This window comes from Canis lupus, chromosome X (genome assembly GCF_003254725.2).
Source record: "Canis lupus dingo isolate Sandy chromosome X, ASM325472v2, whole genome shotgun sequence".
Taxonomy (NCBI): Eukaryota; Metazoa; Chordata; class Mammalia; order Carnivora; family Canidae; genus Canis; species Canis lupus.
The window spans coordinates 17,832,067-17,844,846 of NC_064281.1; the positions used below are offsets into that span (position 1 = coordinate 17,832,067).

The following is a 12,780-nucleotide window of genomic DNA, read 5'->3' on the forward strand; positions in this document are numbered from 1 at the left end:
AGGAGAAAGAATAGAATAAAAAGTTACCATTTAGAGATCGTCTGGGTGGCTCAGTCAGTTAAGCATCTGCCTTGGGCTCAGATTGTGATCCCAGGGTCCTGGGATCCAGCCCCGTGTCGGTCTCCCTGCTCAGTGGGAAGCCTGCTTCTACCTTTCCCTCCCTCTGCCCTTTGCCTCTGCTCATGCTCCCTCTCTCACTCTCTCTCAAATAAATAAATTCTTAAAGTTATCACTTAAAAAATTTCTAATGAGATAAACGATCAAGGCAGCTACCATCTATAGCTGCTAAAACCATTCGGTAAATGGTTGATGGGGGAAAACTAATGATAGAGAGATCACACTGACATCAAAAGAACCCACTTTTGGCTACAATGGTAGCCTTGTTCAAAGTGGGGAAGCCACATTTTATATACCTTCGGATACCAGGCAGTGGGAGGTATACACCATCACCAATGATGTCCTGCTCAAAGGAAAGAAAAAAAATGAACCTGGATCTAATCAAGCCTCTAGTCTTAATATCAGCTTACAGGAAACATGGGGGATAGAGGAACACAGTAACCAATTTTTAACAGCTTGCCTTGCATACTTGATATTTAATTAAACAGACCCTGGAAACACTGGACTGTCAATGATAGAATAGTCTCCAAATATGAGGAGGCACTCATGGACTTACTGCTTTCCTTTGCCAGCATGGTAACTTGTTCCAAACTGATGTGTTTGAGCACAGCTTGGTACTTGAGTGCAGCACACGTTTGCTTTAGTTACGTCTCTGTTTGTACCACATTATGTGAACGAGTAGTCACACACCTGAATTAACAAAATAGAGCTACAGTCTTTGCAATCATGACACGGTAAGAGGTTGTTCAAGCTTGTGCCTAGATGTGGTAGGAGAAGCTTTCTTCTGAGATCTGCATAAAACCCAACGAACCTGATGACAAAAAGTAGTGTATTGGTGACTGCCAATGATGTAGAATTTGTGAACGTTGCTTTTATTAGAAACAGTTAAAACTTTACAGAGTTTGATTAAATATTTCAAGCCCCTGGAGCACCTTTTAAGCTTCATGGAGCACAGTTTGAAAACCACTAGCATAGTGGTAAAAAGAAGAGGTTTTGGTGTTAAAGAGACTAAGTTTCATGGTTTGGCTTCATGATTGACTCAGTGAATATCTTTGGGCAAGTTGCTTCACCTGACTCTCATTTTCTTCATGTGTATTGACAGGTGAATTAGAATGTGCTTTTCACTGTTGCTGTGAGGTTTAAATGAGAGGAATTTGGCGCCCGTTTCCAGGATAGATACTGGCACACAGTAGCACATGACAAGAGGTGCCCTTCCCTTAAAGCACAACAAGGCAACTGGTCAGAAGCATTTGGAGAACCACTTGGCTCTCTTCAGTTTTGGTACCAACATAGCTCTGGGATCTCAAGTTCACGTGTGGGAAATAGGCAGTGTCAGCTTCATCTCTGTCTGAGCTCCACGCCGCCCTGTAGTGGGAAGCTGAACCCATCTAGGCATCTCCCCACCTTCTCTTGGCCCATTTGCTAGCCTTCTCCTGGGGTAGTGGGAGATCCTCCACTCATCAGCGACTTGTTTCTGAGAAGAAAGCCCTTACCCCAGCCCTTGTAGGCTCTTCAGGTATGTGTCTGCTGGGGCCCCGAGCCTCCCACGCCCTCTGAGATCCTGCCACTCTGGAGGGGCAGTGACTGGCCACTCTGTTCATGAGGAACTTGGACGTCTTTGGCTGCCTAGGAGATCTTCTTTTTGCTCTGGGAGAACTTTTTCTATCCCCAGACTCTCCTCTCTCGATGTACTTAGTCTTCTTTTTTCCATCACATGCCACTTTCTTCAATGTTTTTACTTTTTCTTTATATATATATATATATATATTTATATTTATATTTATATTTATATTTATATTTTATTGGAGTTTGATTTGCCAACATATAGCATAATACCCAGTGCTCATCCCGTCAAGTGCCCATCACCCAGTCACCTCATCCCCCCGCCCACCTCCCCTTCCACTACCCCTTGTTCGTTTCTCAGAGTTAGGAGACTTCTTTTTTCCATCACACTCCACTTTCTTCAGTGTTTTTACCTTTTCTAATCCCATGAATCACGGGATTAAGAGAAAGGACTCTTTTGGGGAAGGCACAGCACTGCAGCAGTCTCTTCGGGTGAGCAGGTGGTACCTTCCAGTGGGCACAGGTGTCTCCATGCCAAGGACAGGCAGTCTGGTGAGCGCACAGTGGTCCTCTGTCGAGCTGCCCTGTGGCAAGATGGCCCAGGATTTGCCCCAGGCTGAGATGGGAGAAAGGAAATTCAAAAATACTGGACACAACAGAAGTCAACACCCCCAAACATAGTTTGCTACATGTGTTTGGGTTTATTTTATGTCAGGAGATAACAGGAGTGAGGACTTAAGGGACAATAAAGGACTTGAATATAAAGGATCCTGAAAAAACATTTGGAAGACCAGGTAGTCTCAGTATATGTTACTGAAACAGTGACTTAAAGTCATCAATAAGTGGCCTGCTTTTTGTCTGACTTAGAGCAAAATCTGTAAGGATGACAAGGAGAGACCCTCTTGGAAATAAAGTTTTTCTAATTGCTTTGTCTTTTCTTTTCCTAAATCATAATTTGTCAGATGTTTCTTTTTGTGTTATTGCTTTGTTTCCCAATCTGAGGTTTGTTGCAGTTAGAGAAAAAAATTCATCTTTCAGTTCAATATATCAGATTTCCTAAACACATATTTTATTTCCTACTTGGGATGTTTGGGTCATTTGTAAATGCAGGGATTAAAAAACCTCCAATAACAAACACAGTGTCCTAATGTTGGTCTCTTGAGAAAGTCTTTTGCCTCAAGGGTTTGTATGCTTCTAAAGAGTGTTAGTTGACAGACCTTACTCTGTTTCGTGTATTTAAAATGTTCCCTAGAAACCATAACAATGTGAAGATTTAAAAAAGGTCCAGTAACTTTACTTGAGTCATCTAAACTTTTACAATAAGTGGATTTAACTTCATTTCATTAGAGAGAAGCTTTGGCTTTCTTGATATTGTCTACTTAGTTTCCTTTCCTATGAGACTGAAGCTCTAAAGCTTGCTCCAAGTTGTCCAGATCTAATTGAAAGCCAAAGCATCTTAATCATAATATTGTGTTTCATGATCCTGGATTACTTAATTTTTGGAAGAAATGGTGGTAGATTGGGAGTTTTAGTAGGATGAAGCCAGGCTGGCTTATGACTTGGTTGTTTGGGGCCAATTAGAGAAGATGGTTGAACACAACACTTTAAGGATTTTAGTAATACATGCAGGCAAGATGGATGTTATGAAAATCTCTTTTTTGAAACAAGAGCAATGTTTTTCCTTGAATTTTTCATAACATCATGAACTCTTACCTTGGCCTTTGTAGAATTTGTTGCATATGAAAGAGATTTTCGTGGAAAACTGTGATCCTATATATATCTTACGTATTAAAAAAGAAAATATTTGAGATTATAGTAAAAGGACGAAGAACTAGTATAGATACATTAAAAAGAGTTGTATAAACTAATGATATGGGCATTTAGGATTCAGTTTTTACTCAGATGCTACCAATTTTTGATTTGTTACTTAGATTTTCTATATTTTTTATTTGACTTAACTTTTTTCTTTGTGAATCAGATTTAAAATTAAATCTGCTTTTGGGATCCGTTTTATTCAGTTTTTAGCGAGTTGCTGAAACTCAAGGAAGAACAGCTATAGATTTAGAGAAGGTTCTAGAGCTTAAAAAATACTTATTTTAATTTACATATGGTGAAATTAACTTTTTGTGATGCACGGGTCTATAATCATTTTAAGTAACCTTAAAGCCCCAGCATGGGGCTTGAACTCATGACCTTGAAATCAAGAGTTGTATGCTCTTCCAACTGAGCCAGCCAGGTGCCCCAACGGGTCTATAATTAAAAAAAAATTTTTTTATTCATTTGAGAGAGAAAGAGCACATGCGCGAGAGCACAGGCAGGGGGGAGGGGGCAGAGGGAGAGGGAGAAGCAGACTCTCCGCTGAGCAGGGGGCCCAATGTGGGGCTCAATCCCAGGACCCCAGGATCATGGCCTGAGCTGAAGGCAGATGCTCAACAGACTGAGCCACCCAGGCCCCCCATCAGTTTTGACAAATACATGGAGTCATGTAATCACCGCCATAGTCAAGAAATAACAGTTCCATCACCCCTCACAGAATTACCTCATGTTGCCCCTTTGTAGGGCATCTACTTTCCTCATCCTTAAACACTATCCTCTGTCCCTGTAGCTTTGCCTTTTTTAAGAATGTGAGTAAAACCTGCCAGTTGCACGTACCAGTAGCTCATTCCTTTTTATGGCTGACTAGTGTTCCATACTGTATCCATTCACCAGAGGAAGAACATTTGGGTTGTTTGCAGTTTTTGGCAATTATGAATAGAATTACATGCAGGTTTTTGTGTGAGCATTGTTTTTATTTCTCTTAAATACCTGGGAGTGGGATTGCTGGGTCATATGTAAGTGTGTGTTTAACTTTTTAAGAAACTATCACACTGGTTTCTTTTTTTTTTTTTTTTAATTTTTATTTATTTATGATAGTCACAGAGAGAGAGAGAGAGAGAGAGGGGCAGAGACACAGGCAAAGGGAGAAGCAGGCTCCATGCACCGGGAGCCCGATGTGGGATTCGATCCTGGGTTTCCAGGATCGCGCCCTGGGCCAAAGGCAGGCGCCAAACCGCTGCACCACCCAGGGATCCCATCACACTGGTTTCTAAAGTACCTCTGCCACTTTGTATTCCCACCAGCAATGTGTGAGGGATCCAGTTTTTCTGCATCCTGGACAGCTTTTACATTATCAGGTTCTGTTTGTTTGTTTTTGCCAGTCTAGTGATACAGAGTGGTGTTTTATTGTTTGTGACTTACGTTTGCCTTTTTAAAAAAAATTTAAATTCAATTTGCCAACATATAGTATAACACCCAGTGCTCATCCCGTCAAGTGGACTTACGTTTTCCTAATTATTAGTGCCATTGAGCATCTTCTCAGGCACTTACTTTCCATCTTCATATCTTCGCTGGTGAATTCAGATTTTTGCTTGCTTTTAAATTGAGTTGTTTGTTTTCTTACTGTTGCATGTTGAGGGCTCTTTACGTACAAATCCTCTTTCATGTATGTGATTTTCAAATATTTTGACTCTGCAGCTTGTCTTTTTATGCTCCTGACAGTGTCATATGCAGAGCAAAGTTTTTCATGGTGATGCAGTCTAGTTTCTGTTTTCTTCTATGGATCATGATTTTGATATCACGTCTAATAGCTCTTTGTCTAGGGGCACCTGTGCAGCTCAGTTAGTTGAGCATCTGCCTTTGGCTCAGGTCATGATCTCAGGGTCCTGGGATGGAGTGCCAAGTTGGGCTCTTTGCTCAGTGGGGAGTCTGCTTCCGTCTCCCTCTGTGCGCGTGTTTCTCTCTCTCTCTCTCTCTCTCTCTCTCTCTCTCATTCTCTCAAATAAATAAATAAAATCTTAAAAAAATAATTCTTTGTCTAACCCTAGGTCACAAGAGTTCCCCCTTTGTTTTCTTCTAGAAGTTTCATAGTTTTATATTTTGATCCATTTTGAGTTAATTTTTGTATAAGATGTGAGGTATGGGTCACAGTTCTTTCTTTCTTTCTTTCTTTCTTTCTTTCTTTCTTTCTTTCTTTCTTTCTTTCTTTCTTTCTTTCCTTCCTTCCTTCCTTCCTTCCTTCCTTCCTTCCTTCCTTCCTTCCTTCCTTTTTTTCTTTCTTTTTCTGCATATGGATGTTCAGTTGTAGCATCTTCTTCAAAAACAGTCTTTTCCCTTTGATTGCCTTTATGATGCTGAAATTGTTTAATTCAAGAAATTATGCTATACTTTTCCATGATCATTCTAGCTATTTAGTTGTCTGATTATTATTTGTATTTTTATCACCTGCCCTAAACTTTCCAGAGAAAGTTCTAAATTTTGCAAAGATTTCTCAAAATTATCGTTTGAGTCCTTTAAAATAAAAAAAATTAATGCAGTACACTATGTTAGGGGTAGAAAATCTGGTTCAACTCTTTCCAGGTTGGCATTTTGTAAAATACTGCAATGTGAAGAATACTGGATCTGGTAATGCCAGACAGTGGTTCTCCTCTGAGCTCTGCCCAACTGTGTTACTTGGAAAAGTCACATGATTTCTCTGGCTTTTGTTTCTCCATAAGAAGGGGGAAAACCAAATCATCTCTGAGACCTATTTCAACTCAGATAGCTTTGATGCTACTCAGTGATTGTAGAACCTCAAAAGGGTTAGAATCCATGAAACAGGGGCGGGTCTCTGACACTTTATAATTTCTGCCATTGCTGACGTATTTACTTGCGTGTAGCTCTGAGTGCAGTGAACTGTTTCTGTGATGGTGACAGAGACTCACACTATGGGATGCAGATTTCATGATTCTCCTTAGAGTGGTTGGTAAGAATTTCCATAACAAGCAGAATACTTTCTGTTTTGTTTCAACAGCTGGACCAAGCAACTCTCTCCCTAGCTGTGAGGGAAGACTACCTGGATAATACCACAGAAGCCAAGTCTGTAAGTTTTACTCACATTCACCACGGTGCCTTTTCAGACTGTTGTTGGGTTCATAAATTGTTCTAAAATTCCTGACTTTTTACTGGAAATGAATGGTGTTGCTATTTGATGCCCATATTTCCAATGCAGGAAGCAGAGGCCTTTTATTCAGTCAGACACACGGCACTCCCTGTCTTCTGGAAGTCTGGGCATCAAGGCTCAGTGCCCTCATGATCGAGTTGGAGAGGCAGCACACCCAAATGAAGTGACCAAAACTGAGCTTGCAGCCTTTCCTCAGGACTGTAGAGAGCTCACTGTACATTGCAGAAGTAAAGTGTGGGGATTTGACAGGGTTGAAGTAGTCAACCAATGGTTCTCAAATTGTATAGCTTAAGAATCATCTGGGAACCTCCTGTTAAATGTCGATTCTTGGGCTGCAGCCCAGGAGAGTCCAATTTAGGAGACTTGAAGTGGGCCCAGGAATCTGTTTTCTTAACAGATGCCACAGGTTAATACAAGGTTAATGAGAACCAGATGGGATCAGTTCCGATAGACTTCTTGGGTTGGCTGGGAAACCTAGTAGTTTCCTGGAGATTGCAGTAGAGCTGCTTCATTCCTGACACTTTCAATTCATTTCGGAAACATGGTTGAACTTCCAAAGGAGCCTCAGACCCAGGGGACTCTTGTCTAGGAGTTCACTGGTTTCTGGGCCAGCCTAAGAAAGTGGGAACTTAGACGGGGAAATGTTGGGTCACAGTGGAAGTCCCTGCTCCTTTGATGATGCTAAGCCCTGTATCTGGAAGGTTCTGGGGGGCAGGAAGCTGGGTAAGATCTTAGGCAACTTTCTGGATGAGGACACTTATCAGAGAAGGCTGGCGTGTTTGTATGGTTGAAAGCAGGTAAATGAACTTTTGCCAACCTGTGGGCACCTGTGTTTCTGTTGGGGTCACCACCCTATCAGCAGCCAGGCTTCAAATCCTCCCCACCCCCCATCACCAATAAGTCAAGTCCTGTGGATTCTACTTTCAAAATCTCTGGTTCATCTTGTCCCTTCCTTCTGTCTTTCCTGCCCTAGATCAGATCCTTGTTAACTCTCGCCTCGACTACAAGTAGCCTTTATTTATTTATTTATTTCTATTTCTCATTTTATTTTATTTTATTTTGATATAGCTCCCAGCATGCTTTTTCCTTAGAGGGAATTCAAGGCCTCTTCATGCCATGATGCCAGAGCATGTTTGCTGCCTCATCTACTTGTGTTTTTTGCTCAATAAAGGCAGCTTGCACACCTCACAGGAGGACTCTTCACTGCCCCTGAGCCTGTCTCCTCCAAGTGCTCTGTGCTGATTTCTCTAGGCTGGAATTATTCTCTACTTCTTGAGAAGCAGAGTTTCCAAACACTTGGTAGCTTTGTTAAGGAACTTATTTTGGTCTCTCTAATGTTACAGTTAGTAATTACATGTTTATCTCCCTCACTGGATCACACACTGAGAACCAGACTCATGCACTATGTAATTTTTCATCTGTACCCCTCATAAGCACAGAATGCCTAGCGAGACATCTTATACATGTATTGATTGAACAAATAATTTCTTAAATTGAACTGGGAATTGCAAAACATTGTTTCTAATTAAGACTATTTGCAGGGGTGCTTGGGTGGCTCAGCCAGTTAAGCATCTGCCTTTGGCTCAGGTCATGATCTCGGGGTCCTGGGACTAGAACCCTGTATAGGGCTCCCTGCTTACTGAGGAGTCTGCTTCTTCCTCTCCTTCTCCCTCTCCTTCTCCCTCTGTCTCTTAAATAAATAAAGTCTTAAAAAAAGACTATTTGCAATACTTACTGATTAAAAAATATTTATTAAGGCCCTGCTATATGAGAGCACTGTTTATGTCTCGAGGTCATAAACAGAGCAAGGAGAGCATGTAGAATCAAGATGTATGTTAGGAAATCTTAGTGGCATAGCATAGCTGTGAGATAGTTTGATATGTGGTGTATTGAGCTCTCACAAATATATCTGAAAGGAGAGGAGACCTCAACAAGATTCCACAGTTCCCACACAGTAAGGTCCCTCTCCCAATGACATGTGAATAGCCTGAAGATGGGTTTATGAACATGCAGGGAGGAAACTCTGTATTTGCTAGGTTTCTCTTTATCATCTCTCTCTTCTTTTTTTCCCCCCTGAGTAGTGAGGAGAACTTTGTAAAATCCATACAAAACTGAGGAGGCATAGGGCTGCAGTCACTGGTCTTTTATTGCTTTGTGTGAAGGTGGGTAGATTGAGCTGGAGGAGAATAAATCACAGTTTCCACTAGTCTTCATGGATCATGCCTCCTGCTTTTAGCAACAGTTCTTTCCCATTATTTTATTAAAACTTCACTTGCCTGGAAAGAGGAGTCTGACCTTTAACTTTCTATTCTGGGCTCATTTGGTGATGTTTCATGTATCTATAAGATCACTGGTTGCCAGAAAACTAGTTCTCTTGATCCTTGGTGGCTGGTGTCTCTGTCTGTCATGGAAACAATACCCAAGTAGCTGGCACTCCTCTTTCTCCCAAAGTGGAGGCGGGCGGGTGGCTTTGCCTGATGCCTGAACCATACTTTGAGTATAGAGTGGAAACCAAGAGCATTTATTTCCACCTGCTGTTGTTGCTCTTCTCTGTCCCTGAACATACTTTCTAATAGGTTCTTGTCATGGTCACTTGCTTCTTTATCTCTTATAGTATCGGGATGCCCTTTACAAGTTCATGGTGGATACGGCTGTGCTTTTGGGAGCTAATAGCTCCCGAGCGGAGCATGACATGAAATCAGTGCTTAGACTGGAAAGTAAGATAGCCGAGGTAAGTCTTCATGGAAAATCACCTTCTTTTCTTTTCCTTATTTTAAAAGAAGTATATCCTGAGTGAAAAAATATATATAAATTGCATTCTGTGGCATTGTCCTGTAGAACTCAGAATGTCCCCCTGGGCAGTAACAGGGAGAAGGCCCATAGGCTGTGGCCAGAGAGCAGCATCAGGGACACCCTTTGATTCTATTTTCCTAAAAAAACTTCTGTGTGGTTCCTACAGAAGAACAGTTAGTTACTAAATCCATATTGATTTGGCTAGAGTGGAAGGTCATTTTTAATCTAGTTTGCTCTTTATACCATCCCCCCTCAGGGGCAGTATGAGCTAAGGTCGGGGCTTTGGGAAGTCTGTCCACCCTTACTGGATGCTGGATATACAATTTGATATAGAAAGTGTATAGGACAGGCTGGTAAGCATTTTTTAGCTGCCTTTCTGGTGCTACCTCGTACCTAACCCTGGTTTTCATTCTTTTCTTGCCCCACTTAAATGTCATTGTGTCACATGCTGTGTTCTTTGTAAGTCATCTTGAGTTCAGGCTCATGGTAGAGATCTAAGAAGTAAATTTGAGGGAGAATAATGAGAAATACTCACTGGGTCCCTTTGTTCAGAATATCCCTTCTTTTGTAGAAGAACCAAAGTATAAAATCCCTATACATTCTCAGGACCAGAAAGAACAAATGTGAAATCTGCTTGTGAGGATACCTTGTGGTGGGAAAAAAACGATACTTTTATCAAGAAAGTCTTGCATATGGGCTGGTAGTCTTTTCTAACAGAATTTGGTAAAAATCCTTCGTTGCATGTGAGTCCAGGTGTTGGTTGGTTTTGTGTTTGGCAGAGTGGTGGTAGGGTGTTGAGGTATGGAGTAGGAATGATTGATGAGGGTCAGGAGGAATTAGTTTCTCTCAGCTGCAGTGATGTACATACATACCTCTATCCAAACTCCTACTTGCCGAGCAGAAAGTTCATTCGTGCATGTCACCTTTGAAGACTGTGTGAACACTGCTGCAGATGTTCTGGAGGCAAAGACTGGGCCTCTAAGCCATGTCTAGAGGCCATCTGGATTCCCTTCGCAGGCAAATAGGAGACCCAGAGCTCTAATTTGGACTGAAGCTCTGATATAGCAGGGGAAGGCCAAGGGATTTGGACCAAAAAGGGAACTAAAAACAGCTGGACTGAGGAAAGACTGGGAATTGTTGAGAGGCTAAATGAAGTGACAAATCCATGGGGTGGGGGGAAGTAGTTGGCAGAGAGCTGAAAACAGCTCTGAGGCCAAAGGGCTTCAATCCGGGGCTGTGAGCCCTAGTAGAGGGAGGGAGGAGTGTGGACATTCTCTGAGGCAATGATTCAGATAGAGCCAGGAGGCTGTTAGTAAGATTCATGAAATCTCTCCTGTGGAGGGTGAGGGGGAGAAGCTGAGGGCACTGAAGCCTTTAGAAAATGGGGGCAGATGTCTATTACTCAGCCCTGTGTGCTTTTGTCTTGAAAAATCTGTGGTGCTTGGATTTTTGGCCAACTGGTTAACTCTTACCTCCATCCTTTACACCCTGAGGTCATTGAAAATTGTGGAACACATAGTGCCAGGGAAACTTCTGAAGCTGGAGAGAGACAGGACAACCTAGCCAAGCACAGAAAGGTCCTTGTAAATACAGCCATGGAAGTGTGCATTTGACCAATGCCAGCTAGAAAGAAGTGTGCACAAGGGGCGGTCATGTTGATGGAGTGGCCCTTGTGAGTGGAGCCAAGTAGAGTTTAATTGGAAAGGCTCGACAGAGAAAATGAATCTTGGGCAAAGTCTTGAATCATAGTTCAAACTCTGGGAGCATTGATGGCCGATGGGAGCCAGCGTAGGAGAGTCCTGTGTGAGGTGTGAGGTAGAAGGTGGCAAGTTTAATGGAAGGGAATCAGATGACAGAGGGCCTTAAAAGTATGGTGTGATTTAGGGGTATGGGGAGCTACTTGCTATCCATGGAAGTGATTAAGATGGCCCTTGAGGAAGATAATCGTTGCTCCTTTTCCTAGAATCAGCATCGCTTAGATTTGGTGTTGGCACAGTGGCCAAGAGCATGGATATTGGGATTAAAAAGAGCGTCAGGAGTCAAGGCTGGAGATGCAGACTTGGAAATATGTGTTCAAGTGGGAACCGGACTCATTCCCTTAGCAGTGGTGATGGGGGTGGGGGGTGGGAGGGGTGGTGTCTCAAGGCCAGAGAAAGCAGAGGGAAGAGGGGAGGGGAGGTAATCAGCTGTTGACAGAATGATCACAGTTGGCAGTGGTATCCAGATAGTCTAGTGCTCTTTAGTGAAAATGTGCCCCAAGGGATGAAGGGATGGCCTGTGGTTCCTGAGCTATTTGGGTCATTATCTGGATACCGAAGACGGTGAAGGTGGGATGTTTGTCTCAGTTGCCTAATCTCACTTTGGCTGTCAGACCTGAGCCCGTAATAGATTTTTGTCCATCCACATTATAGGTGAGGAAGGGATTTAGAAAGTTATTTTTGTACTGAGGGCAGTGTTTTTCACACTGAGCAAGACAGGAAAGGTTCTTTTTATTTGTCCTAATCTTAATTTTGTCTAAAGTGATGTCTTTTTTTTTTCTCTCTCTCTCTCTCAAGTTCAGCACTGTACCAAAATCTTGAAGAACTTTATGATACTAGGCAGATGTTTTGGCACAAAGAGAACATAGTCATGCATCAAGAAGTGGTTCATTTGAAAAAAAATAACCAAAGCCTCTTTCCAACAGATAATGATTCCACATGAAAACCGAACCAGTGAGGCCATGTACAACAAAATGAACATTTCCCAGCTGAGTGCTATGATTCCCCAGGTTGGTGAAAATGATCTAGGAAATGTTATCTTAACTGGTCATTTTACAAGCGATTGTCTGTCATCCGTGTGTAAATTTTTGCCTGTGGAAAACCGACTGTCACTCTTACTGGTTGGTTATCATCGTGTTTGTCAGTCTCCACAGAAAATATCCATTGTCTGTGCATTAGGATACTTTCTCCTGTAGGGAACAGAAAACCTTTCCATGAGTGGCTTAGAAACTTGAAGCCCATTTTCTAACATAACAAAAGTCTAGCTCTAGGTGGCTGTGGGTGTTGCTTTTGCTGTTTGTGTTGTCAGAGACTCAGGTTCTCATCCTTTCCACTCCACTCTCTTCAGTGTGTTGGCTTTTTGGCTTCCTGTTTGATGACTCAGGGTTGTAAGGTGGTTTCCGCAGCTCCCCATATCACATCTGCCATCAACCAGGAAGAAAGGGGAAGGGCCAGTGATAGTCCTGTCTGTCTCTTGTACCAGGAAAAAACCCAAAGCCTTTCCAGCATATTCTCAGATGTCTTCCCTTTCTGTCTAGAGTAGGATTGGGGCCCTGTGGCCATCCCTGCCTA

At 42.3% G+C, this 12,780-nt stretch overlaps 1 protein-coding gene across 5 annotated transcripts in view; it reads left to right on the forward strand.

Annotated features, from left to right (window-relative positions):
- Window positions 1-12,780, forward strand: part of PHEX (phosphate regulating endopeptidase X-linked) — a 209,739-nt gene that overhangs the window by 48,318 nt on the left and 148,641 nt on the right. For all 5 annotated transcript variants that reach the window (XM_035711932.2, XM_049107511.1, XM_035711933.2 and 2 more), the window contains 3 exons: window positions 6,509-6,577; window positions 9,273-9,389; window positions 12,135-12,218. In XM_035711932.2, coding sequence (XP_035567825.1) covers window positions 6,509-6,577; window positions 9,273-9,389; window positions 12,135-12,218 — 270 coding nt within the window. The remainder of the gene's footprint in view (window positions 1-6,508; window positions 6,578-9,272; window positions 9,390-12,134; window positions 12,219-12,780) is intronic.